Source organism: Apus apus, chromosome 8 (assembly GCF_020740795.1).
Source record: "Apus apus isolate bApuApu2 chromosome 8, bApuApu2.pri.cur, whole genome shotgun sequence".
Classification (NCBI taxonomy): domain Eukaryota; kingdom Metazoa; phylum Chordata; class Aves; order Apodiformes; family Apodidae; genus Apus; species Apus apus.
In genome coordinates this window covers 21,942,279-21,964,732 of record NC_067289.1, presented here as the reverse complement: position 1 = coordinate 21,964,732, position 22,454 = coordinate 21,942,279, and the positions used below count along the sequence as shown (strand labels likewise).

Genomic DNA, 22,454 nt, shown 5'->3' with positions numbered 1-22,454 from the left:
AGCATTTCACATTCCTGTTAACTATCCATGTCACTCTGCTTTCCGTGCTTTTGCCTCTTTTATTGTGACAGTTTTTTTTCCTATACCTGTTTGGTAGTTGCCAGATTGCTGGCTGACTAACCTCAGCAAAGGCTTGTAACCAATGGTGATGACTCGTATCACCATGTAGAGGGATGTGGTTAATTCACTTTAAATTGATATTTAGGTATTGTCAGGAGTATTTTCTGAAAACCTCTGAAGTTACGTTAGCTAATGTACTAGATGTTAAAGAGGTGATTTTTCCCTCTGAAGGTTTTATAAAAGAGCACATCTGTGCACTGCACACATGCTTCTGTCAGCTTGATATCCCAGTCTCTGCCAGATGTCAGTGTGCATGCTTAAAAGTTAACTTAGGCAGTATGGGTAACACTGCTTTTCTTAAAAAATGAGGTTGCTGACTAAATCAGAAGCAGACTTGCAACTAAGTGTAGTTTTCAGTTTTGGTTCCTGACATGCCTCTAGTAATAGAAAATGAAAATTAAAAAAACCAAAACAATCAACAGTGGCAGCAGTGGAGGCAAAACACTGGAGGATTTTTCCAAGCAACCTCATAAACCAGAGCAGGCTCCTGAAGCTTGCCTTCTTTCTGCCTTCCCGTTTCTCCACAGCTCCTCCCCAAGTTTAGGTAAGGTAGGTGCATACTTTGCACACAAGTGTTTATATTGGTATGGGCAGTTTTCCTTCTCATCACTTACTGTTCCTTTACCTTTGGAAAAGCAGAATGAACTTCGAGTTCATTGGGATATTCTATTTCAATTTTTTTTCCAAAATTTGGACAGTGAAAAAGATACTTGGAATGTTACTCTGTTTGTCTAAAGAGTTAAACTTTCCTCTGCAAATCACTCTACACAGAGACGTCCACGAGAAGATGTTGTGGTTCTGTGCTTGTATTTTTATGGCTATAATTGTATGTTTTTCCCTCTTAGAATCCATTTATCGCCGAGGCGCCCGCCGGTGGCGAAAGCTCTATTGTGCAAATGGTCACACTTTCCAAGCCAAACGATTTAACAGGGTGAGACTCTTACTGGGTTCTGAAAACCATGATACAGGGATGTCTTAACTTTCATAGTTACAATGGTGCTGCCTTGCAAAATTACAAGGTAGCACTATTCTCATTCTTGTTGTTGTATGTAACCCTGTTGTTTCAGGGAGCTTAATTATGATTAGATTATCAGGAATTTAAAAGAGAAAAAAAAAATGAATTGGTTGCAATTCACCTTACGTATACTCTGAAACCATGATATTGATGATATAAAAGCTCCCATCAAACTCTTCCCAGAGGGCAAACTTGAACACTGGCATTGGATGACTATGAGCTGAAAGTACATTTTCAGGTTTTTAAGTTCTGGGAGCAAGAAGGTCTGAACTCGTTTATGATGCACAGACTTTTCTTTCTTGACTTTTAAAGGAAATCTGAGGTGTTTCTCCAAACAGCCTGCTTATGATGGCATGTAATTGAAAGTAACAAACCATTTGTAATACTTTCAAGACTAAATAGTAAAATATAATCAGCTAGGGACCTAAGATTATCTGTTGTAATTAGAAATTTCTAAGCAAGAGCAAAGAAACAAACCTGAAATATTTGAATAAGCCAAGGTCCTTGACAGCTTCAATAATCTTTCCTTCTTTTCTAAGTTCAGTGTATTGTGTGCTTAATGCTTAAGATTGTCTCCACTAAACTTCCATCTTGAGCATCCTTCATATCTAATTTCTGCTTGTTTTGTTTTTCTTTGAGCTCTTCCTGGTCAAAGGCTGTCAAGGCACCATATTTTAATCACTTTCCACTCTTGCTGTAGTAGGCACCCTGTTTTCATGGTTCTTTTGAGGTGTCTTGTGGTGATATTCCCATTTCTTGTTATCTGGTGGTTTAATGTGTTGAAGCTTTTGCTCTCCTGCCTCCCTCTGTCCAAGGACCCATTGACACAGGGAGGTGATGAGACGCAGCAGATGAGGTTGGGCACAGCAGCCTGCTGGTTCAGCTGCAGTGCTTTTGACCTGGAGGTGGCTCATGTCTCTCTGGGTCCGTGGGCAGCAGAAGCTGGTTGTGCCTGCACCTTTCCATGTACAGCAACTGTTGCTTATTGTTCAGTTGTAATTTTTGAGCTCCTCTGTGTTTTATCTGCCTGTTTGTGGTTAATCTTTTCAGATAGGGACTCATGGTGTAGTGACACGTTTAGCAGGGATGTCTCTGATCTTATCCTATGTTCTTTGATAATGAAAATGTGGCTGAATAGCTTTTTTTCATTATTGTTTAGTTTTGCTCTTTAATCAGTTTTGTTGTTTTGTCATTCCAGAGAGCTCATTGTGCCATCTGCACCGACCGAATATGGGGCCTGGGTCGCCAGGGATATAAATGCATCAACTGCAAACTCCTTGTTCACAAGAAGTGCCACAAACTTGTCAGTAGAGAATGTGGCCGCCACGCGCTGCAACCGGTGAGCACAACTTACCTGACAAGTTGGCTTTTTATAAACAACAACCAGCCAAGCAAAGAAAAAAGCCCATTTTTTACTAAGGGTTTTCAATAATTCTGTGGTTTGCTGTGACACTTTGCAAGAAAGCTTGGGAATCACCAAACAGAATGGTAGTTTAGGGGCAAGGTGGGAGTCTTAACTTTCACACCTGATATTTTTTCCTGTGTCAAATGTGAACACGTGAGTGACATTTTTATCTGATCCTTCACAGTGTTGTCACATAGCTCATATAGATCTGTAAATTTAGATATATGCACACACCCTATTTTACATCTTGAAAATTAAGTACAGGTAAAACAAATTCTCTAAATGTCTGTTAGATTATTGGACTCTTTCCCATTTTACAGAAAAGGAAAGTGAAGTGCAAAAGTTTTTATTTTTCTCCCAAGAAATCCTGTAATTTTTAGGCCTTAAATCCACAGAAAATATTTAGATTATTCCTGCTCCTGGTTTAATAATAAAAGCAGAAAGCTACAAGTCTATATTATGTGGATTCACTTGACTAACATATGTGCTGCTGAAATACTTGAGCTTTCCTGTCTTGTTTCTCATCTGCTGTGCTTCTTTATTCTGCTAAATTATCACTTCAACAGCTTTGGGAAATGTGTCATAACTTCCAGAAAATAGGTAAAATAAGGACTGCAGTGCTTTATTTTATTGTGTATAGATTAGCTCAGTAACTAAGCTGACTATTCAAGTTAAAAAGTAGCTAGATTGTATTCCTCAGGGATAATTTATTTCATGTATTGTCTCTAATGTTTGTTACGCTTGGATAATCTATTAGAAAAATCTGTGCATATTTGCAGGAACCAATAATGCCTATGGATCCGTCATCAGTAAATCCAGATAATGTAGAATCAGGTAAGATCAAGAATTTTTTTCTTTAAATTACTGTAAGTTGCTGAAAAATGGACTTTGGGGTTTAAAATGAAATGGAATAAATTCTTTAAAAATCCTTCTTTACTTTTGTTTATATAACAGAAAAAATAAGATGGCTTTTTAATGCTAAGGGGAGTATAAGTATAATAGTTCTTCACTTTTCCATATCTTAGCAATTGAAGAAACTTGGCTAAAAAGGAAGAATTTAGGGGCTCAGTTACATTTGGCCATCAGTAGGCATCAGAGTGATGGTCCTGACATTTCAATTTGGATTTACACAGTGATTGTTTTAAAAACTAAATCACTGTTCTGCAAAAGATCCCCTGTGTGTGTATTCAAGATTATTCTGAAGAGATCTCCAAATATAACTGGTCGTATCTGATGATCAGTGCAGTATTGCAAAAAATGTTTCTGATGGTTTAAAGAAAAACAACAAACCAAACAGTTTTGAATACTTATAGTAGATGCATTTAAATTATTTATCTCTGAGCTTTTTGTGGGGGGGAAATTTTAAGGCAAAAGAAAATACTTTTGTGTTGCATCAGTCTAATAATTTCTCTTGCACCTCTAGTGATTCCTTACAATCCCTCAAGTCATGAGAGCTTGGACCATGTTGGTGAAGAAAAAGAGGTAAAGCATCTTAACCATGCTAACTGAATTCAGAGATCTTAAAGCCTGTGTCTCTCTGTTTCAATATTTTAGTAATCTGATTTTCACAAACTGAAAACTAGTACATAAAGCACATTTGGGTTGCTTGCTCAGGTGTTTGCATGCATGGCTGGCGAGGTCTTATATTTTGAACCTTGAGTTGAGATGTGCTTTGATTTAGAAAGACAAGATGTGCTTTGACTTGGAAGGTATTCTCAACTCCTCCAGTTTTGTTTTTCTTCATCTGCCAAGTCTCCTCTGCCTCCTTTCTTTCCCCTCACATTCCTTTCCAGGACAGTGCATTTTTAAGAATAACAAGTGTTAATTAATTGAGCTACTTGTTTATATTAATTTTGCTGTTCTGTTTGGAATGCCAGCTTCTGCACTTGTTAAAATTGGCAAGCCTGCTTACTAATTGCCAAGTATCTTTATCAACAGGCAATGAGCATTAGAGAGAGTGGCAAAGCTTCCTCCAGTCTGGGTCTGCAGGATTTCGATTTGCTCCGGGTTATAGGAAGAGGCAGTTATGCCAAAGTGCTGCTGGTTCGCCTGAAGAAAACGGAGCGCATTTATGCAATGAAAGTGGTGAAGAAAGAGCTCGTCAATGATGATGAGGTAGGCAAGCTTTTTGTCAGCAAATTAGGCCACTCTCCCAAAGAGCTTCAGTGTCTACCACAAGGTGAGAGCCAGGCTTCTGGGTCTGCAAGACTTACTTGAAAATTACACGTGCTGTTTCTTGTACGTACTGTACTACAGAAGGCTCATGATTTTGGGATCTTCACTGGCACATGTAGCTCAGAGCTGCCCTCCTGCGCCAGTGGTTTCTGTCAGGAGCCTGTTGCTGCCTCTGTTGTCAGTGTCTCCTTTTGTAATCAGCACTGTCTGCAGCAGTGCTCCTGCAGAATACAAGTTAGTAAGCCTGACTTGCTTTGTTATTTTGGAGCAGTGTTCCATACCTCTCCTGCCGAGTTGGTTTGCTGGGCTTAAAAAGAAATGGGTGGAGTCTGTTTTCCATATGTTCACGTTGGTTTTTGTCACAGAGAAGAACTCAGTGGTATTTTATCAAACCTCCATCTTAACAATTTGTAGCTTATACAGTGATTAGTGTAAACTAATCAGAATTGCATTATTAAACTGCTAAACACCTCTTGTTGGTGAAGATTTTTCTTGTGTTTCCTTAGGCTACTCTGAAAAGACTCAAGTGTCTGTGGTTTGTTACCTGAGAGCTTTTGCATTTATCTCTTGGTGTGCCATTGATTTATTTTGCATTTCTTGATGCTACTTCACATGTCCACATCAGTTAATCTGTTTTACATGTGTGTGTTTTCATTCCCAAGTGTAGTTACGTATTGAGGCTAAAAGTACAGGACACTCAAAACAGGAAAAAACTGAGCATATGCTAAATTTTTTTACTTCAGATTGGAGAGATATATAATACTACATTTTTTTTGCAAAGGAAACCAAGGATGGCAAAACACTTGAATATTTTTCTACTGGTTGTCTTTAATACTTGACTGAAGAAGAGCAACAGTCCTTTTCTGATTATGGCTTTTCTTCAATAAATAGGATATTGATTGGGTTCAGACGGAGAAACACGTCTTTGAACAGGCTTCAAATCATCCCTTCCTTGTTGGACTACACTCCTGCTTCCAGACAGAAAGCAGGTAAAGGTCATAAGATAAGGAGATGGTCTTACTAAAAACATTTCATACTGTTGGGCACCTCAAGGACCCATTTAAAGCATTGTTAGGTAGGTAGCAAAAGTCAATGCACTGTAAATCATTGAGGCATTTCATGAGCAAAAGGCCACGTTTATCTAAGTTTTTCAGATGTGGAAGATGCAAAAGAATGTAAAGTAGTATACAGGAAAGGTCTGATGGGAAGGGGTCTGGGCAGGAAGAGAGGTGCAGGTAGCAGGAAAAAAAGGCCATATGTACAAGGTAGAAGACAGAACCTAGAATGGGAAGGAAAAAGTATTTAGGGACAGAAATCCCAAGTACAAAAAATGAGGGAACGTATCTCAAACTTCCATGGGCTCTCTTAAGTCAAGTCTCTGAGCAAGAGTTGAAAAATAGTGTCTGAATTTTAAAAGGGAAAACAGGGTAATAGAGATGAAAATGGTTATTTTTTTGTGTATGTTTATATATAGAAGAGATTGCCATAGAGAAATCATTATTCTATACAGTCATAATTTTCAGTGTATATAAAATATAGATATTTTATATTTAAATAACATCCTTGCTGTTTGAAAAGTTGACAGACAAGTGGAGGGAAGTCAGAAGAAATAATATTTGTAACATCCTAATAGTATTCACCACAAACAAGGGAGAAGGCATCAGGAAGGAAAATGAGAAACATTTTTTCTGGCTTGTGCATAGAAACTGATGTGAATCTATTTATAGTCACATCACAGTGACAAGCAGTAGCTGTAATGGATTAGGAATGTGGAAAGGATTACTTACTTTCCTTTAGCAGCAAAGGAATTATCTAGAGAAACTGTGGATACTTATTTTTTTTTAATTTTGGGAATTAATTCAAAGGGAAAGAAGATGCTGTGAGCAGCCTTGTTACCAGAGAGATGTGAGGAGCTGAACTGGCAGAGTTCCATAGCAGGCCTAGACCATCTCAAACCTCTTTCAGCCTCGTGTACAATAATTTGTAACAAACTCCTGTGTGTTTCAGGTTATTCTTTGTTATAGAGTATGTAAATGGTGGAGATCTGATGTTTCATATGCAGAGGCAGAGAAAGCTGCCAGAGGAGCATGCCAGGTATGCCCAATTCCAGATTTCTTGCATCAAAACAGCTGCTTTTCTGACACAGTGCAGTCGTGCAGAGATTATGATGATGAGCCAGCAAATCTCCTCCAGATGTTGAGAATTTAAGGAATGTGAAACTGCATCCTCATTTTAATGATGCAAGCCATCCCTGCATGTGATGAACACGTGCCATGTTTTTGTTTCAAGGAGGAGCTGTGATAGGAGGCACTTAGATGTTGTTTGTGTTAGCATTAACCTGGGTGACTTCAATCTGATTCTGAATTTTTTTTTCTAGAAAAAAGCTGTTGTGGCATTTTTTTAACTACCTACTGATACCAGTGTGTTTCTGTTAAAACAACCACTACCAGCTGTCCAGGCAAATGCTGAGTTCTTGGTGCATATGCTTAATCTCAGCTGGTGAAATGAAAAGGATTATTTCAGTAGACATTAATATTAATAAAAAATATTTTAAAGTGACTGTGGATAGAAAAATTTGTATGAGTATTAACAGCTTATCCACTTCTCTGATAAAAAATATAGAACACAGAGGATTATATTTAGAAAAGTGTCACACTACCAAGGTTATGTTATTGTGGTTTGGGGTTTTGATTACTTGAGTAATCAATATCTTTTTCCACATCAGGTTTTATTCTGCTGAAATCAGTCTGGCATTGAACTATTTGCATGAACGAGGCATAATCTACAGAGACTTAAAACTGGATAATGTGCTACTAGATTCTGAAGGGCATATTAAACTCACAGATTATGGCATGTGCAAGGTAAGCTCTAGTTTCTTGCTAACCAGTAAAAAAAAGAATGAAGAAATTGTCATAAATTAAAAGATGCATAGACTTAAAAGTATGAAATTTCAAGGTACTCATTTATACACTGTGCAGACAGGCTGAATACTCATTTACCTTCTACAAATTAAGAAAAGAATGCCAGAGAGCACAGATTTACATATGTATTACTGTTTGTTTTTATAAAGCTGCTTTATCAACTTGTCTGGGAGGGGTAAGCTGAAATAGTCATGCCATGGAATTGCTATTATACTGATCAATCAGTTATTTTAAATGCTATAATTTTGTCTAAGCAACTGAAAAGCATAAAATAACACATTAGCGAGGTCCTCAGGAAGTCTAATCCACTCTCCTGCTCAAGGAAGAAGGGTAAGCTACAAGATCAGGCCAGGTTACCAAGGGCTTCATTCGTTCTGGTCTTGAAAACTTCCAAGGATGAAGACTACACAACTCCTTGGGTGACTCCCCGCATTCTGCATCCCATGCTCTTCTCTGAAAATCTTGTATCTGTCCATCACAACTCCCCTGTCATGGAAGCTGTTCACCATGCTTCAGCTGTTTCCACTTGCCTATCATTGAAGATGCGATGGAACTTTATAGCTAAAACATTAAAAGGTGTATGTGCCATTGTCTTGAGACTCCAGATGCAACCCACTTCTCTTCTGAACCAAGCAGTGCTTTGTATTCATTTACATACAGATTTACATATAATTTTACCAAAATGAAAACTGTTTATTCAAGGCACTTTAATTCAAAATGAAGTTCTTAGCAGAGGGGGAGTGTGAGATATTTGGGTCACTAATTTCTTCCCATCTTTTCTTAAAGGAGGGTCTGAGACCTGGTGACACAACCAGCACGTTCTGTGGGACTCCAAACTATATTGCACCTGAAATTCTCCGGGGAGAGGATTATGGTAAATTGAGGTTTTATGACTACCATCATGCACCTTTCACTTGTCTCTTCCTTTATACTGAAGTTGTTCAGCAGTCAAAAGGAGATGTCAGTGTTAGGCACATGATCAGTTTTAGTTCAGCATCTTGTCTGAAAAAGTGAATAAACCCTTCAAAAGAAGGGCAGAAAGCATTACACCAAGCAAATGAGATACTTCCACATCTTAAATTCTTTTTATCAGTCTTGAAAAATAGTTTGAGTCTTCCAAATCTATTATTGTTTAGTTTAGATACTACCAATTATCTACTTGCAGCCTTGAATTGTGTTCAGGTTTGGAGCTTTATATTTTGCAGCAATGATAGTGTTAGATGTAAATGCATTGCAAAAGGCCTAGATAGGAGACATCCCTTTCACAAATCTCAGTGTTAAAAATGAAATTCTCTTGCTTGTTCAGGAAGTCCATGAGATTCCTGAAGCAAGAGAAGTGAGTATGAAGACTTGCTGTGTGTTTCCTGTTACCCTTTCTTCCTAAGCTTCCAATACTGTGTCAAGCTTGAGCTGTTTTCTTCCCTTAAGTTTTTAACAAGTCTACAATTAGTTCCCATTAAAAAAAAACAGTCTGTATAATTTTTTCAATTCTACCATCTTAATTCAATTGATTATCTCTTTCAGGCTGGCTTCACATCTTATCACAAACTTTCTAGGCCAACCAGCCTGTGTCAGTCTCAACTTAGCTACTGAATACTTTTTCTTTAGCAGGGAGTAGTAGAACAGATATGCTTAGGTTCATAAATTACTGGATAGCTACTATTAAGAATCACTTACTTCCTCCTTATCCCCTGCCGTGGAGAATGCACTCTTGGTTAGTAATGACTAAGCTTAATTATTATCTAAACCCTTGTTAAGGTTCCAACACCAACCTTTAAACTTTTTGCATTTCCTTTTCCTTGTACAGCGTTCCCTCCTGTTACACACAAAATGAATCACATAATGTCTAGTGCAATTGTTACCTCTCCTTTATTCAGATAAACAGCAGCACTGGCAATACTTCAGTTTTTCAACTAATAATTTCTTCTCAAAACATGTATTTTTAGGCCCAAAAGTGTTGGTGTTTTTGCTCCAAACTGTCTTCAGTGGTGTTTTCTCCTTTGGATTCTAGGCTTCAGTGTAGACTGGTGGGCTCTTGGTGTCCTTATGTTTGAAATGATGGCAGGTCGGTCACCATTTGATATTGTTGGGAGTTCTGACAATCCTGATCAGAATACAGAAGATTATCTTTTCCAAGGTAAGTACCACGAGTGTTCCTACACTTTGTTTCAGCTTACCTTTCAACTATTAGCAAAGGCTGATAGATATGAACCATGTTTTCTTGCAGTAATTTTGGAAAAACAGATCCGAATTCCCCGATCCCTTTCTGTCAAAGCAGCAGGTGTTCTAAAGAGTTTCCTTAATAAGGTAAGAGCTAAAGGGGACTATTTAAGACTTCTCAAGAGCAGCTGTTTTTTTAAAACCTGGTGACTATTTGATGTGTAGCATGTACACTTTATCTGTCACATACAGAAATGGGGTGGAAAAGGTGTGAGCCCAAAGCAGAATTTCAGTTGTGTTGGGGAACCTATTCTAGCTACTTGTCTAAGAACCTCAAGCTCCAGATTCTCAGACTGGGATCACAAGTTTTCAAAAGGCTTAGAAATGTTCCATGATTTCTTTAACCTGGGGCCTGAACAAACTTATTAGGTTTATTTTGGTTCTTAAGAGAAGCAGCTTAGCAAATCACTGACAACTGCTGAGGGAAGTGCAGAGGCAGTGAATGTTCACTGTATGCTGGTAGGTCACTAGCCTGAGAGTCAAAAGGTGCACATGTGGTAATGGACTAGTCCAAGCACATGTTGGTCTGTATTTAGTGAACGTTACCTGAGTGAGGAGAAAGATACAGGAAAAAACCCAGATGTGGTTAAATTATTCTAAGAAAGTAATACTGTCCAAGAGCATTGCTGCTGCTACAGCTCCTTGGCTGCACATACATGGAGATTGGATTGTGTTGTGAAAATAACCTTCTTTCCACTGTATTTATCAGCAACCTGCAGCTGCTTCCCCAGTGTGACTGCCTGGCACAGTTGGTCTGCTCAGGGAGGGGCAGGGAAGAATCAAGTTTACTTGTAATCTAACCAAGTTTGCTTTGAAGCATATGGTATGTTTAAATAGGTCTGAATAAAAACTAAGAAGATGGCATGGCAGTTCATATAAAATTCTGTGAAAGGCTTCCATATATACCTGCCTATTTCAAATAGAAAGTTGGAACAGCTTCCAAAAGAAGTTGTTCTTCAGTGTCTCATGTAACTCGGATGTTTCACTTCTCGCAGAGTCTGTAACATTTATATTTTATTTATGTATAGGCCATGGCACACATTTAGAAACATTTCCTTCCTTGTGCAGGATCCAAAGGAACGTTTAGGCTGTCATCCTCAGACAGGATTTGCAGATATCCAGGGACATCCCTTCTTCCGCAACGTTGATTGGGATCTGGTATGTGAATGTCCACCAGTTTGGCTAATTACCTTGGCATACAGAGATGGCTTAACAACTTGTTTTGAGCATGAGATGGCCTTAAGCTCAAAAACCTTAAGCTCTTAACTTAAGATGTATCATAATGATAATGCAGAATCTTCCAACTTTTTTACACACAGCAGGTACAGTAGATTAATAGAATGATTGTACAAAGTATACAAAATAAACTTAACTTCCAGCCTTGTTTAAAAATAATTCAATAGGTTGTAGCTCATTCTTGGTGTTACTAAGTGATTTTATTCTTAGATGGAGCAAAAGCAAGTGGTGCCTCCGTTTAAACCAAATATATCTGGAGAATTTGGTCTGGATAATTTTGATTCCCAATTCACGAATGAACCTGTGCAGCTCACTCCAGATGATGAGTAAGTAATGTAGAATGTTCTGATAAGTCAGTGAAGGAGTTACAAAAATAGCTCCAGTTATAGTACATAGAGTAAATGTAAAGCAGTAAATAACATTTTCTTTTTGTGTTAGTTTGAAGAAAATTCTGTTGTGTGTTCTCATGGTAGACTTTGTAGGGCTGGAATAATATTGTACTCTGGGAAGATGTAAAAATCAGCTGACAGCAGGAAAGTTGCTGTAAAGAAACTTAGTTCAGGGAAAGAGGAGTAAGTGCAATTTTACAAGTTTGTGTTACCATCTGCAAAAAATGAATGCCTGAAGGAAAATATCTGTTTAGTCAATTTATTTTTGCATTACTTTAAGCTATGATATTTCTAGAATGTTTGGTTTAGATTAATTCAGTCTTGGGTGTTCTGAACAAGAGAAGATGCTTTGTTTGGCTTGTTCAAGTATTTTAAGTTGTTAGCAGTTAAGTGAGATTATCCTGCATGAAAAGCCTTGATAATACGCATGATAATGCATTTGATTTTGGTGATGGTTTAGTGGTTCCTTACTCCTGAGGGGCCCTGATTTGGGATGAGGAGGGAAAGGCCTTTCTAGTTTAACTGAGCCACTGCTGATTTCATTGTAGAAATTTTTCTAGAGTTTTGTGTGACATTCATGTAGTAGGTAAACACAAACACTGAGCTTCAGATGTTACCTATGCAGCTTAATTAGGTCTGAGATCAAACTTCCTTCTTTATCTCTTTGCAAATGCATAATGTACAAATACAGTTTTGAGAAGTTGGAGGTGCAGTATCTGTTACAACCTAATGTTTTTGGTTTTGTTTTTGTTGTGGTTTTTTTTTTTCAATAGTGCCTGTTTTGGGAAAGTCTTAAAACTGCAAACCTTGCAGATTGCTTTGTGGGGAGGATACGTGCATGGGAGCAGCCCAGTCACTACTCCTGGGTGGTTTTGTGTTTTGTTACCATTATAGGTAGTAGGAAAAAAAACAACTGCAAGAATAGAGAGGGACAAAAGAGAGAAGGCAAATGTTCTCAATTGCAATCCAGTCCATAGGTGGAATTTTTAAGAAAAACTGTAATGTAATATTGTTGCCTTTTAAATTGGGCTGAACTAATGATTGTTTTTCTAATCTTAACAGTGATATTGTGAAGAAGATTGACCAGTCTGAATTTGAAGGCTTTGAATATATAAATCCTCTTTTGATGTCAGCTGAGGAATGTGTCTGAATTCTCCATTTCTGGACTGTGCCAAGTGTTACTCTGTGTGGATAAACATCTCTTCATTTGGATGCATTTGCATAAAACGAGTAACTGAACACCTTACCCTTGCCACCCAGTGTGAATTACTCACTAATTTTCTTTCTGTATTTATTATTGTCCAGGACAGTTGTTGTGCTGAACCTTCAGCTGCCAAGATATAAAATGTCAAACTTTCCAACAGTTTTGCCAAACTTGAATTTTAATGTAGAAGGTGGTCTCTGGGACTTGTGACTGAAGAGTGGGCTCTGGGTGTGTAATTTGCCAACACAGTGGTTCTGATAAAGGAAAGTTTTCTTAACTGCTTTAAGAATACAAATTGCTTTAAGGGATGTAATAAAATATTGTTAAAGGACTTCCATTTTCCCAGCAAAACAAGACTTTATGATTTCCATAGTTCTAAATCTCTCTAAACATCTACTTTCCCTGTTCTCCTTAGGAGTTAGAGCTGTGTTACTGCCTTTCAGATTGAAATGACAGGAAGGAGAGCAGATTTTTAAACGGAATCGGTCAACAATGTCTCCTTTCACAGGGTGTATCAGTCCTGTCCAAAAGGAGATGATTAACTCAGTAGTAGAATCAATAGGCTTTGCTCTGAAGTGATCCAGGAGGAACTGCACACTGGTCCAGTGCCTTTCTGAGCCTGCCCCATTCAGTGGGGTTGTACATGGTACAGAGCATCAGTTGCAATAATTGGAATTCAATTAATACTTTAAAAAGTCAAAAACTGTAGAGCTTAATTCAGCGATAATGGGCAGCTAATAGATGTAGAACCTCATACTATTATTTATTGCTTTTACACTTGCTGTCTTACCTGTATCAGAACTGCATATGTTACAGCTATGGCCTGGGCAAGGGCCTGGCTTCCTTTTTTGATCTTACTGCTATGTTCTTGGAAATGCATTTGACTTTGCCAGTGGAAAAAGCACATCTAGAAAAAAGAGGTGCTGTCCAGAATGACTCCCTTAGCTGCTCCACTTACAGATGGTGATTTGTAATCGCAGTCAAACCTTAAATGTTGGTGAGTAGAATCAAAATTAGTAGTAAAGCAATTGAAGTAAAATGAAAGAACTGTTCAAAGTAGGACTTTTGGGAGGTGTGACTTTTTTACATTTCATCTTACTAAACAGTGTAATATATAGCACAGATAATTCTTATTTTTAATGTTTAGGGAATAGTTTTAAATGTCTTAGGCTGGAGAAATGCCAAATGTACCACTTTTTTTTTTAATCATTATTTTGGAGAAAAGGGACTAAGAGACATTGAGGAGAAGAATCTTGTTATATTAGTAAGAACTGTAAGGCCAGCTAAGTGTTACTGAAAGCGGATCAAAGTATCTGTAAGCACAAGTTAGCAAACCTTATCTGAAGCTTTTAACTAGACTTCTGCTTCATCAGTGTCTCTCCTTCAGAAACCTTGTGTGGCAACACTAAATTCCTAGCACAAATCTGCTGGTGTATGCTTTTTCACTTACATGTTAGCTTCAAGGAGAGAGATTGCACAAATACACAGTAGTGTCATGGTGTGTTTAGTTCATTTCTTTGCAACCTGAACAGGACACTCTTAAGTGTTGGGCTGAGTTTTCAAAATGAGGAGGTGATTGGAGGGGCCCCAGTTTCTGGGAAGCATTGAACCTCCACACTGTTAAAAATCAGGTTCCCCGAAACTCGAGTTGTATATTTTCAAATGTAAAATATCGGAGTAAACCTACTTGTAAAGAGCAGCTAATAACTTCAGCATGTTTAGTTCATGTCAAGTGAACTTGCTTACATGCAGTTTAAAAATTGTGGTTAATTGTTTGGTGACTGACTTCTACACCTGCATGAGTAGTTTTAGACATGATTTCACTGATATTAAACTTGGAATTTATTTAAAGCAAACAAGAAAAGCCTTGTCTTCTGGCTTAGTTTCATATGGGGTATTAAGTAAAATGTTTTTTATGTAAGGAAGGGCATTTCTGCTGTTCATCACAGAAGAGTTATGGAGTAAAATGCTGTCTTTTGTGCTTAAAGCAGAAGTTAATTTTTTTATAGATAATGTCACAGAAAAGATACTTTTTCTATTTACGTATCTAACCATTGAGAATGTTGCTAAGTGACAAACATCTTAAATGACTGTAAATCCATTTTTAAACTTTAATTTTCTCCAAAGTGCCATGGTATTAGCAGTTATTTGTCATTGTTATGTATATGTCATAAATATTCAGAAGGGACATTGGGTGTAAACAGTCCAGTGCAGTAGGCTTTGTCTTTTGGAAAAAGTGTCTGCATCAGAAGCATGATGTATTTATGTCGAGTAACCTCCTTTTTGTATGCAAGTTGGATTCTTCTGGGTGCTCTGCTACTTAATATTGTCACTACTATTTTCTTGTTTCATATGGAATATGGTCTTGAACGTTGTTTAGTAATAATTCCTTTTATTTGTGCACACTTTTTACTTTAAATAAAACATTTATATTAGGCCTGTGTGTGTTAACCTCTGAAACAAACACTGAAATGCTGGGCTTTGCTTGGGAGCGTTGTCTGACCCTTAACTATCCAAGGTCCCACAGGAGTATTGTTCTAATCTTAAAATTCCTTCTAGAAGTTAGAAGTGGGATAGACCATAGCAACCTCAGAACTACCTCCCTCCACCTTGTTCCCCAGACGTGCCCTAGAATGGAGGTGGCTCACCAGCCTTACATTCATCGTGCCCCATGGAGAACAAGCTTCCTTGTAGGTGCAGTCTCTTGTTCCAGCCCCAGATGAAAGAGAAGCAGCGAGGTGTTAGTGAGCTGCACAGGTACAGAAAGCCTCAAGGAAAATATAAAATGCTATTTTAGCCTGCTTGACCAAGGACCTCTTTCAGCTGGAACTTCTAAGACACATCTCAGCTGCCTGAGCTGAGGATTTGGAGTTTAGAGCAACACTGATCTGCTGCACTTCTCCATTTATTTATTTGTTTCTTCAACTCCTCCTCCACATTCTTTAAGATTTCTCACGTGGAGGGTGTGTTACCCCAGACCCTGCTACAGATGCATGTAGCAGGATGTGCCATCTCTCAATATGCCTGCCTCAGTTTCCCCTTTATGATTCAATTGCTTTTTGTCTCTCAGTTTTACAGGAGTGGAAAGATTCCCATGAGAAAGGGAAAAGCCTAGCAAACTGAGCTGGTAACAACCTTGAAAGGTACAAACAGAGGCCAAGTTGGTGTTCATAACACCAGCTGCTCTCTTTGGTGTTAAACACAGAGCCCAGCCAGAGCTAGGCCTGAAACAGAGACAAAATAGGAACAAACAGATAAGAGTTTGCTTGGTGAGAAAAGGGCCTTCTTGGCTTTTCCCACTGTTTCCCCTTTATGCTCCAATAAGAGACTTTGGAGGTATGGCTAAATAGCTAAATGCCAGCCCTCAGTCCACTTGACTCTATAAGTGCCTGGTCCACCTTTGATGGGTGGACTTCTGATCAGCGCTTTCCCAGGAGGTTGCTGGACATCCTCGTCTCCAGCAGGGACACCAGCCAGAGAGATCAATTCTGAGGATTAAGGGCCAGACAAAGGGACACCCAGCTGTGGACAGGCAAGGGTGAGAGAGATTAACTCCTGCGTTGTTTTTATTAGTTAATTTGACCTTAAGCAATCTTTCATCATTAGCTTTTAAAGGTTAAGATTTTGGGATCCTTTTAAAGTCGATAATTAATATTCTAGATCTACTATAAAACTTGGTAATAAGTAAGTTGCCAATGTTTTAATGGTTAACCTTGGTTGATTGATTGGCTTGACTTCTCATAGTACATTTTCTTGTTCCTTTTGCAAACATTCTGTTCCAACCTCCCAGTTTCTCCACACTTTGACTGTGCTTGTGCCTTCTACTTTAAAGCAGTTAAGACCCCAGTGCTGTTTGCAATAAGTCTTGTTCTGTGCATATACATCTCATCTGTTATCTCGCCCCGTTTGGGACACTGCAGTATTTTAATATATCTATATTTCAATATCTGTGTATCAGTATTTTAAGAGATTTCCTCTTACAATCTGGCTTGTTATTAAAAATACATCCAGGCAGTGCTAGGCAAATGCTGCAGATGGCTGCATATCTGAAATGCTTAACCTTCCCCCCACGCACACTTCTTGTTTCTGTTCAGTTTGGTGGCCAACTGCTCTCAGCTCAGTCTGAGCAATTGTTTATGTTAAAGACACTCTACAAAAGAAATCAATAGCTTGTAGAACCTAGATATACTTGATGCCTTAACTGCTAAGCATGCATCCTCATTTCATGGTGGATGGCGTAAGCAGTTTAAGCAAGAAAGGTATTTGAAATTAAGGCCTAATTAATGATGTTTTCTGGGAAGAGGGAGTTACAATGTTTTGCAATTCCTTGAGAAGCGTTCCGTAAGGGTTTATTTTAATACTTTTTTTTTTTACCTGCTTATGATAAAGGGATCTGAACTGCATATTTGAAATGTGTGATCTTACCGTTATGTATTTAATCACCAATGATTAGAGGCAGAGAAGCATCTACCTCCAGGATCTGTTTGACTTTGGTGAGAGGTGGGCTTTTCCAGACATAAATAGAACAGACATTCCTTGTGTCCACATTTAACTTCTAAGCTTTTCCTTTAAAATGTGCAAGCTGATATCTTCAGGGAAGAAAAGGCAAAATTTTTGTTATTGCTTTTGAGACTGTGTATGTGGAAACACTTTTCTACACAAAGGAGTATTTTTTTTTAAACCCCCTCTGTTCATAAATCCGCGACTTGAATCTTATTTGTGAAGCTGTGACAAAGTTCCTTACACACTTAGCAGTTTAACAAACAACTTTGTATGTATGATAATCAGCTCAACTGAAAGAACATTTTGGTTTGCTTTAATATGCTGTTTGGCACTTCACTTTATATGCAGTAGTTTAAAGGATGTATTTTTATTTGCACTTAGAAATGCAGATGAGTTTGTCTCACTTGCCTTTCTCCCTTGTGTGCAAGAGGAAGAGATGCCAACCCCAGGGCTGTCAAAGGTGTCCTGCAAGGCATTCAAAGGGGTATGTGTGGGGAGCAGGGTGGAATCTACTACTTTTTTTTTTTTTAAACACCTTTTTTTGCTTTGATATTTTTGCAGGAGTGTGTCCTGATTTAAATTGATTGGAAATATACAAAATGAAAGTTATATACTTTCTAGGCAGCCACTTGGTTGCCCATATTTTAGGTAAACATTTTTTTACCATAGCTGAACAGGAAACTTTTGTAGTCACTGTTTAACTGTAAAGTAAAAATTTATTTTTTAAATAATTTTTCTTTCTTAGAGCTGACTTCTTGAAAATTCAGAGTTAATAAGAGTAAGGTTCCTCCTATGCCCTGTTAGTGCAATTTATTGCATCTTGCAGAGAGGTCTGTAACTCAGGTTTTAGCTGCACAGTGTCTTTGGAACTGCTTTTCACAGTCTACAGTAGAAGTTGTAGGCAGAGTTAGCATCTTTTTTTAGACAATCTCCTACCTACAAACTTTGTCTTAATGCCTGATTATTGGAGCTCTATAGCAACACCATCATTAGAGCACAATAGTTACCAGAATTTGCAAGCTGAAAAAGTGCAGCAGGACTTGAAATATCCAAATTAAACAATGACACCAAATTCCCAAGCTCCTATGACATCAATAAGTCTAATAAAAGCTGTAATATCTTCCTGTATCCATCACTGCCCCCACATGCATAGATCAGTCCACCTTTGGTGTTACAAATCTTGCATTTTCTTGAGTAAATTTGAAATGGAAACATGACATAATGTGTTTCACTGACGGGTATTTGAAGATAATTTTTTGAAACAGAACCTGAACTCCTAGAGGGTGGAGAAGACAGGACTGTCCAGAACATCTGGACAACTATTGCAGGTCCATGTCTCTCAAAATCAGCTCCAAAAGCTGGTAGATTCAGAAATCTTGTTTTATTCTGCTATATTTTTGGTGGCATTTAAGCAAACCTTTTATGTCCTTAATGAATAAGTACAGAGTGTTAGTATTCTTCACAAATGTTTACTTGTCCATAAAGCTGTGTTGTCTTACCCTCAAACATTTTATTGCAGAAGAATAAAGAATTAAAGAGGCTTTAAACAAACAATTGAGATCAAACATGAACACATTTTTGCGTGTTCTCCATCGCTTTCCTCAGGCTCCCTGCCCTGCACAAAAGCAGTTCACGTGTTTGTAGAAGGTTAGTGCTTGTACTCCAGCAGCTGCTTTGCCTTGTGTCATCTGCTTCACTCTAAATGGAGGAAAAGCACCAATACTTGTAAAATCCTTCTGCAGAGTCATCACAAGAAGCAATCCACTTCCCTGTGGAAGGCTGGAAATGCTGCAGAAGCATTTGATGTAGCTACCACAGTGAGATGATGCTTGGACATGCTCCTAGTGTGGTTTTGTTGCTGCTTAAACCAGGACAATAGCATCTATGAAGAGCACCAGGGTACTGCTAGAGACTGCTGCACAATGCTGGGATTCATTTAAACATGTTTGTAACACTTCCCTGCTTTGAGAAGTACAGACAAGAAGGCTGGGTGTAAAACTGCACCTTGAGGTGGAATAACCAGTGTTCATTAACCACTCCCTGTGTGTCGCTGCGTGAGCTCAAGAGCTGCTGGATGCAAAGATGAGCCAAGAGTGAAGTTTATGGCCCAGCGCCTATAAAATTTCTTTAAATACACAAATCTTATTTGTGGTGAATCTCAAGTGGGGTGTCAGTCCTGATCATCCTTCAGCTCATGAAACTCAAGTAACACACAGAGGCTGATGTTTTTATACCTATACGTTTCAGCTGCTACAGAGGAGTCGCACAGAGGGAGTCTGGCAAAAGGAGCTACGAAGTAGTAGGGTAAATGAAAAATGCCCTCCCCAAAATGGTAGTAGTTATTATGACAAATGCCCCTCGAGGAAAGACTGGGTCAATCTTTCGTGATTTACAATTAAAAAAAAAAAAAACAAACAACAAACAAACCAAAATGAGGCTGGAAAAGGACAAATAAGAGTATTAAAGGGAAAAAAAATGCATTTCTCCAACACTTGTGTTCTTCCACAAGGTGAAATCTTGGCTCCAGTTTTCAGGAAGCTTTTATCTCTGTGTTGGCCTACATGTAATGGAAGGAATTTCTGCCTTCTCTACTTTCTCTTTTTTCTCTAGCCTGAGGAAAGAGAAGTTATGGATTTCTGTTGGCATTTGACATAAATGTCATGTCAAGCAGCTGCAAGAAAGAGCAGCTCCAAATTTCATTTGGAGGTTTACATCCCTCAGCAAAATGAAGGCTTCTTTTTGATACCCCTTCATTTGTAGGAAAGGCTTCTGCCAGAGCATGCTGCAATGTGGCAACAGGAAAACTAAGATCCTTGTTAGGACAGCTTCCACTGAATATAAAAATTGAGATTGTGCTCTATTTCAGTTTTATGATCCTTCATCAGTACCCAAAATCTTTAATAATAGAAAAGATGAATGGTTTTCTTAAGGTTTTAAAAAATAAATATAAGCACTATTGTCTTTGTGATGACAGAGTTACTGTTAAAAGCCCAAGTACTGCTGTTTATGCAGTTATGCTAAACTGTATTGTACTGCTTAAACTGTCAGAAAGGTATTATTTTTGCAGTGTAAAGCACCACAGATCTCAGAGATCTCTAGCTGCTGTGCAGAGTAGGGTAGCTCATACCAACCCATAAAGGACAAAACCTACAGGCAAAATGACCTCAGTATCCCCTGATCGCTCTTTGCCCAGACATCCCCGGAAGGAAACGTTGTAGGTATCGCAACTGATGCGGTGCTTTGAAAAATAGCTACAAAATGACTTGTGAAGCATCTTTCCGGTCTGTAAGGTCTCTCCATCGAGACATCCCTGCCGGCCCAGAGGTGATCTGAGCACATCAGAGGTGCGAAGCCTGGGGTTAAAGCGCACCCGAGCTGCCGGTGCTCAGCGGGGCGGGTTCCGTTTGCTCCGTGCGGGTCCTTCTGCCGCGGCGCTGGACGAAGGGAGCGCCCGGGCCGGGCAGTGCCGGCCGGTGCTGAGCATCGCCCGGGGCGTCCACAACTGCCCCGCTTCCTCGGGCTGCGCGTTTCTACTCTGGTCGCACCAAAATACCTCCGTGTGCGGGATGCAAGGCACCGGCGTTGTGCCCGAACCTGCTGGAGTGCCGGCTCTACAGCGAAGTTGTCAGCCAAAAGCTTCGGGCTCCCTGCAGGCAGAAGGAACGTGTGATACGCGCACGGGTGGCACAACGACCGAGCATTCTTCGAAGAGCACCTTCCAGCAACCAGCCTGAAGCGGGAGAAGCCGCTGGTGGAAACCTCTCTGCACAGGCAGCCGTGCCCCCCCCAGCCGGGCTCCGTGCCCGCCTCTGGCACCTTCTCCCGTGCCCCGGCGTCTCCCCGCCCTCAGTGCCACACAGCGAGCCCCCCGGGGCTGGAAGGAGGGGTCTGTGCAGCCGCGCTGGGGACAGACACCATCGCGCTCTCCTGCAGCCCCCAGTGATGGGGCCTCGGAGCGGAGCCCACCCCATGCGGGGACAGTGACCGCGACCCCGCCCGCCGAGGGGCAGCGGCCGCCGAGGGGCAGCGGCCGCCGAGGGGCAGCGGCCGCCGAGGGGCAGCGGCCGCCGAGGGGCAGCGGCCGCCGAGGGGCAGCGGCCGGGCTGTCAGCTCCCAGCTCCCGTCCCGCTCCTCCCGCCCGGCCGGCTGCCGCGCCCCGGGCCTCCTGCCCTCTCTGCCGCGGCTGCTCTCGCCCCCCGCCCCGCCCCGCCCCGGCCCCAGCAGCGGCGCCGCCGCCTCCCCCGCCCCGGGCTGGCTCTGGCCCGGCGGGGGCCGAGCAGCAGGAGCACTTCTTTCATTTCTTGCGTCGCTGGTTTCGGCCCGCGGGTGCCTCTTCCCGCCCCCTCCCGCCGGCGCCCCAGACAGGGGCGGGGCTGCGGCGGCGGCGGCGGCGGCAGCAGGGGGGGGGAGGGGAGGGGGCGGCGCGCGCCGCCGGCGGGTTCGTGCCCGCGCGCCGCCGCCGCCGTCTCCGTGGCTGTCGCCGCCGCCGCCGCCGTCTCCGCAGTGAGGTCACGGGGGGGGCGGCGCGTGCGCGGCGCCGGTTCCGCTCCCCGAGGGCAGCGGGAGCCCCCGCGGCAGCGGGTGAGCACCGGGAGCCACCGGGGGGGTCCGGACAGGGGGAGCAGCGGCCCCGCGGGGGGGGAGGGGCGGGAGCGGCGGGGGGGGGGGGAGGGGCGCGCCGGCCCCGGGGGGAGGGGGTGGCGGCGGCGGCGGCGGCGGGGGGTGGGGGGGGGGGGCGGCGGGGAGAGGGGCTGGGGTGCGGCGGTGGGGCGGGGAAGGAGGGGGCGGCGGGGAGAAGGAGGGGCCGGGGTGCGGCGGCGGGGAGCCCTGCCCGGTGCCGGCGGGGCTGAGGTGAGTCACGGAGGGAAGGAGGGATGCGGCGTCCCGGGCCCTTCCGGGAAGGGGCTGCAGGGCCAGGGTCCGGTCCCCGGGGCGCAGGAGGGGCTGGGGGGCAGCCCGCTCTCCGCAGACCCCGTCCGCGCCGGGGCTGCAGCCCTGAGGGGCCGCGCTGTCCCCGCCGCCCCCTCCCCCGCCCGGTGGATGCGGCGCTCCCGGAGTCGCCGGCGGCGGCTTCACCCGGCGTCACCCACCGGCGGGGCCGGGGCGGGCTCCCGGGGCGGCGGGAGAGCGCGCCGGCGTTTCGTAACGGGCTGGGAAACCTGCCCCTCCTCTGAGGCAGGAAACTCACATTTTGGGCTTGCTGGCAGCTGAGCGCCTTCTCTTTCCGCAGGTGATCCGGGAGGGCTGACAGGACTCTTGGCACCAG

At 41.7% G+C, this 22,454-nt stretch overlaps 1 protein-coding gene and 1 long non-coding RNA gene across 3 annotated transcripts in view; one reads left to right on the top strand and one right to left on the bottom strand.

Moving 5' to 3' along the window:
- The window catches only part of PRKCI (protein kinase C iota), a 28,802-nt gene extending 13,680 nt beyond the window's left edge, over window positions 1-15,122 (top strand). The window contains exons 5-18 of one of the 2 annotated variants that reach the window (XM_051626541.1): window positions 966-1,051; window positions 2,334-2,474; window positions 3,320-3,374; window positions 3,964-4,022; window positions 4,479-4,655; window positions 5,607-5,704; window positions 6,723-6,809; window positions 7,441-7,576; window positions 8,423-8,510; window positions 9,648-9,773; window positions 9,864-9,943; window positions 10,925-11,014; window positions 11,303-11,418; window positions 12,544-15,122. In XM_051626541.1, the coding sequence (XP_051482501.1) occupies window positions 966-1,051; window positions 2,334-2,474; window positions 3,320-3,374; window positions 3,964-4,022; window positions 4,479-4,655; window positions 5,607-5,704; window positions 6,723-6,809; window positions 7,441-7,576; window positions 8,423-8,510; window positions 9,648-9,773; window positions 9,864-9,943; window positions 10,925-11,014; window positions 11,303-11,418; window positions 12,544-12,631 (1,427 nt within the window). In that variant the 3' untranslated portion in view covers window positions 12,632-15,122. The remainder of the gene's footprint in view (window positions 1-965; window positions 1,052-2,333; window positions 2,475-3,319; window positions 3,375-3,963; window positions 4,023-4,478; window positions 4,656-5,606; window positions 5,705-6,722; window positions 6,810-7,440; window positions 7,577-8,422; window positions 8,511-9,647; window positions 9,774-9,863; window positions 9,944-10,924; window positions 11,015-11,302; window positions 11,419-12,543) is intronic. The other variant, XM_051626542.1, reaches the window with a different exon arrangement.
- A 3,982-nt stretch (window positions 15,123-19,104) lies between these two features.
- On the bottom strand, window positions 19,105-22,447 carry LOC127387622 (uncharacterized). The gene is made up of 2 exons (XR_007890174.1): window positions 22,377-22,447; window positions 19,105-20,835 (listed from the first exon to the last, which is right to left on the bottom strand). It is a non-coding gene; the product is annotated as an uncharacterized LOC127387622 (long non-coding RNA).
- Between the last annotated feature and the right edge of the window lie 7 nt (window positions 22,448-22,454).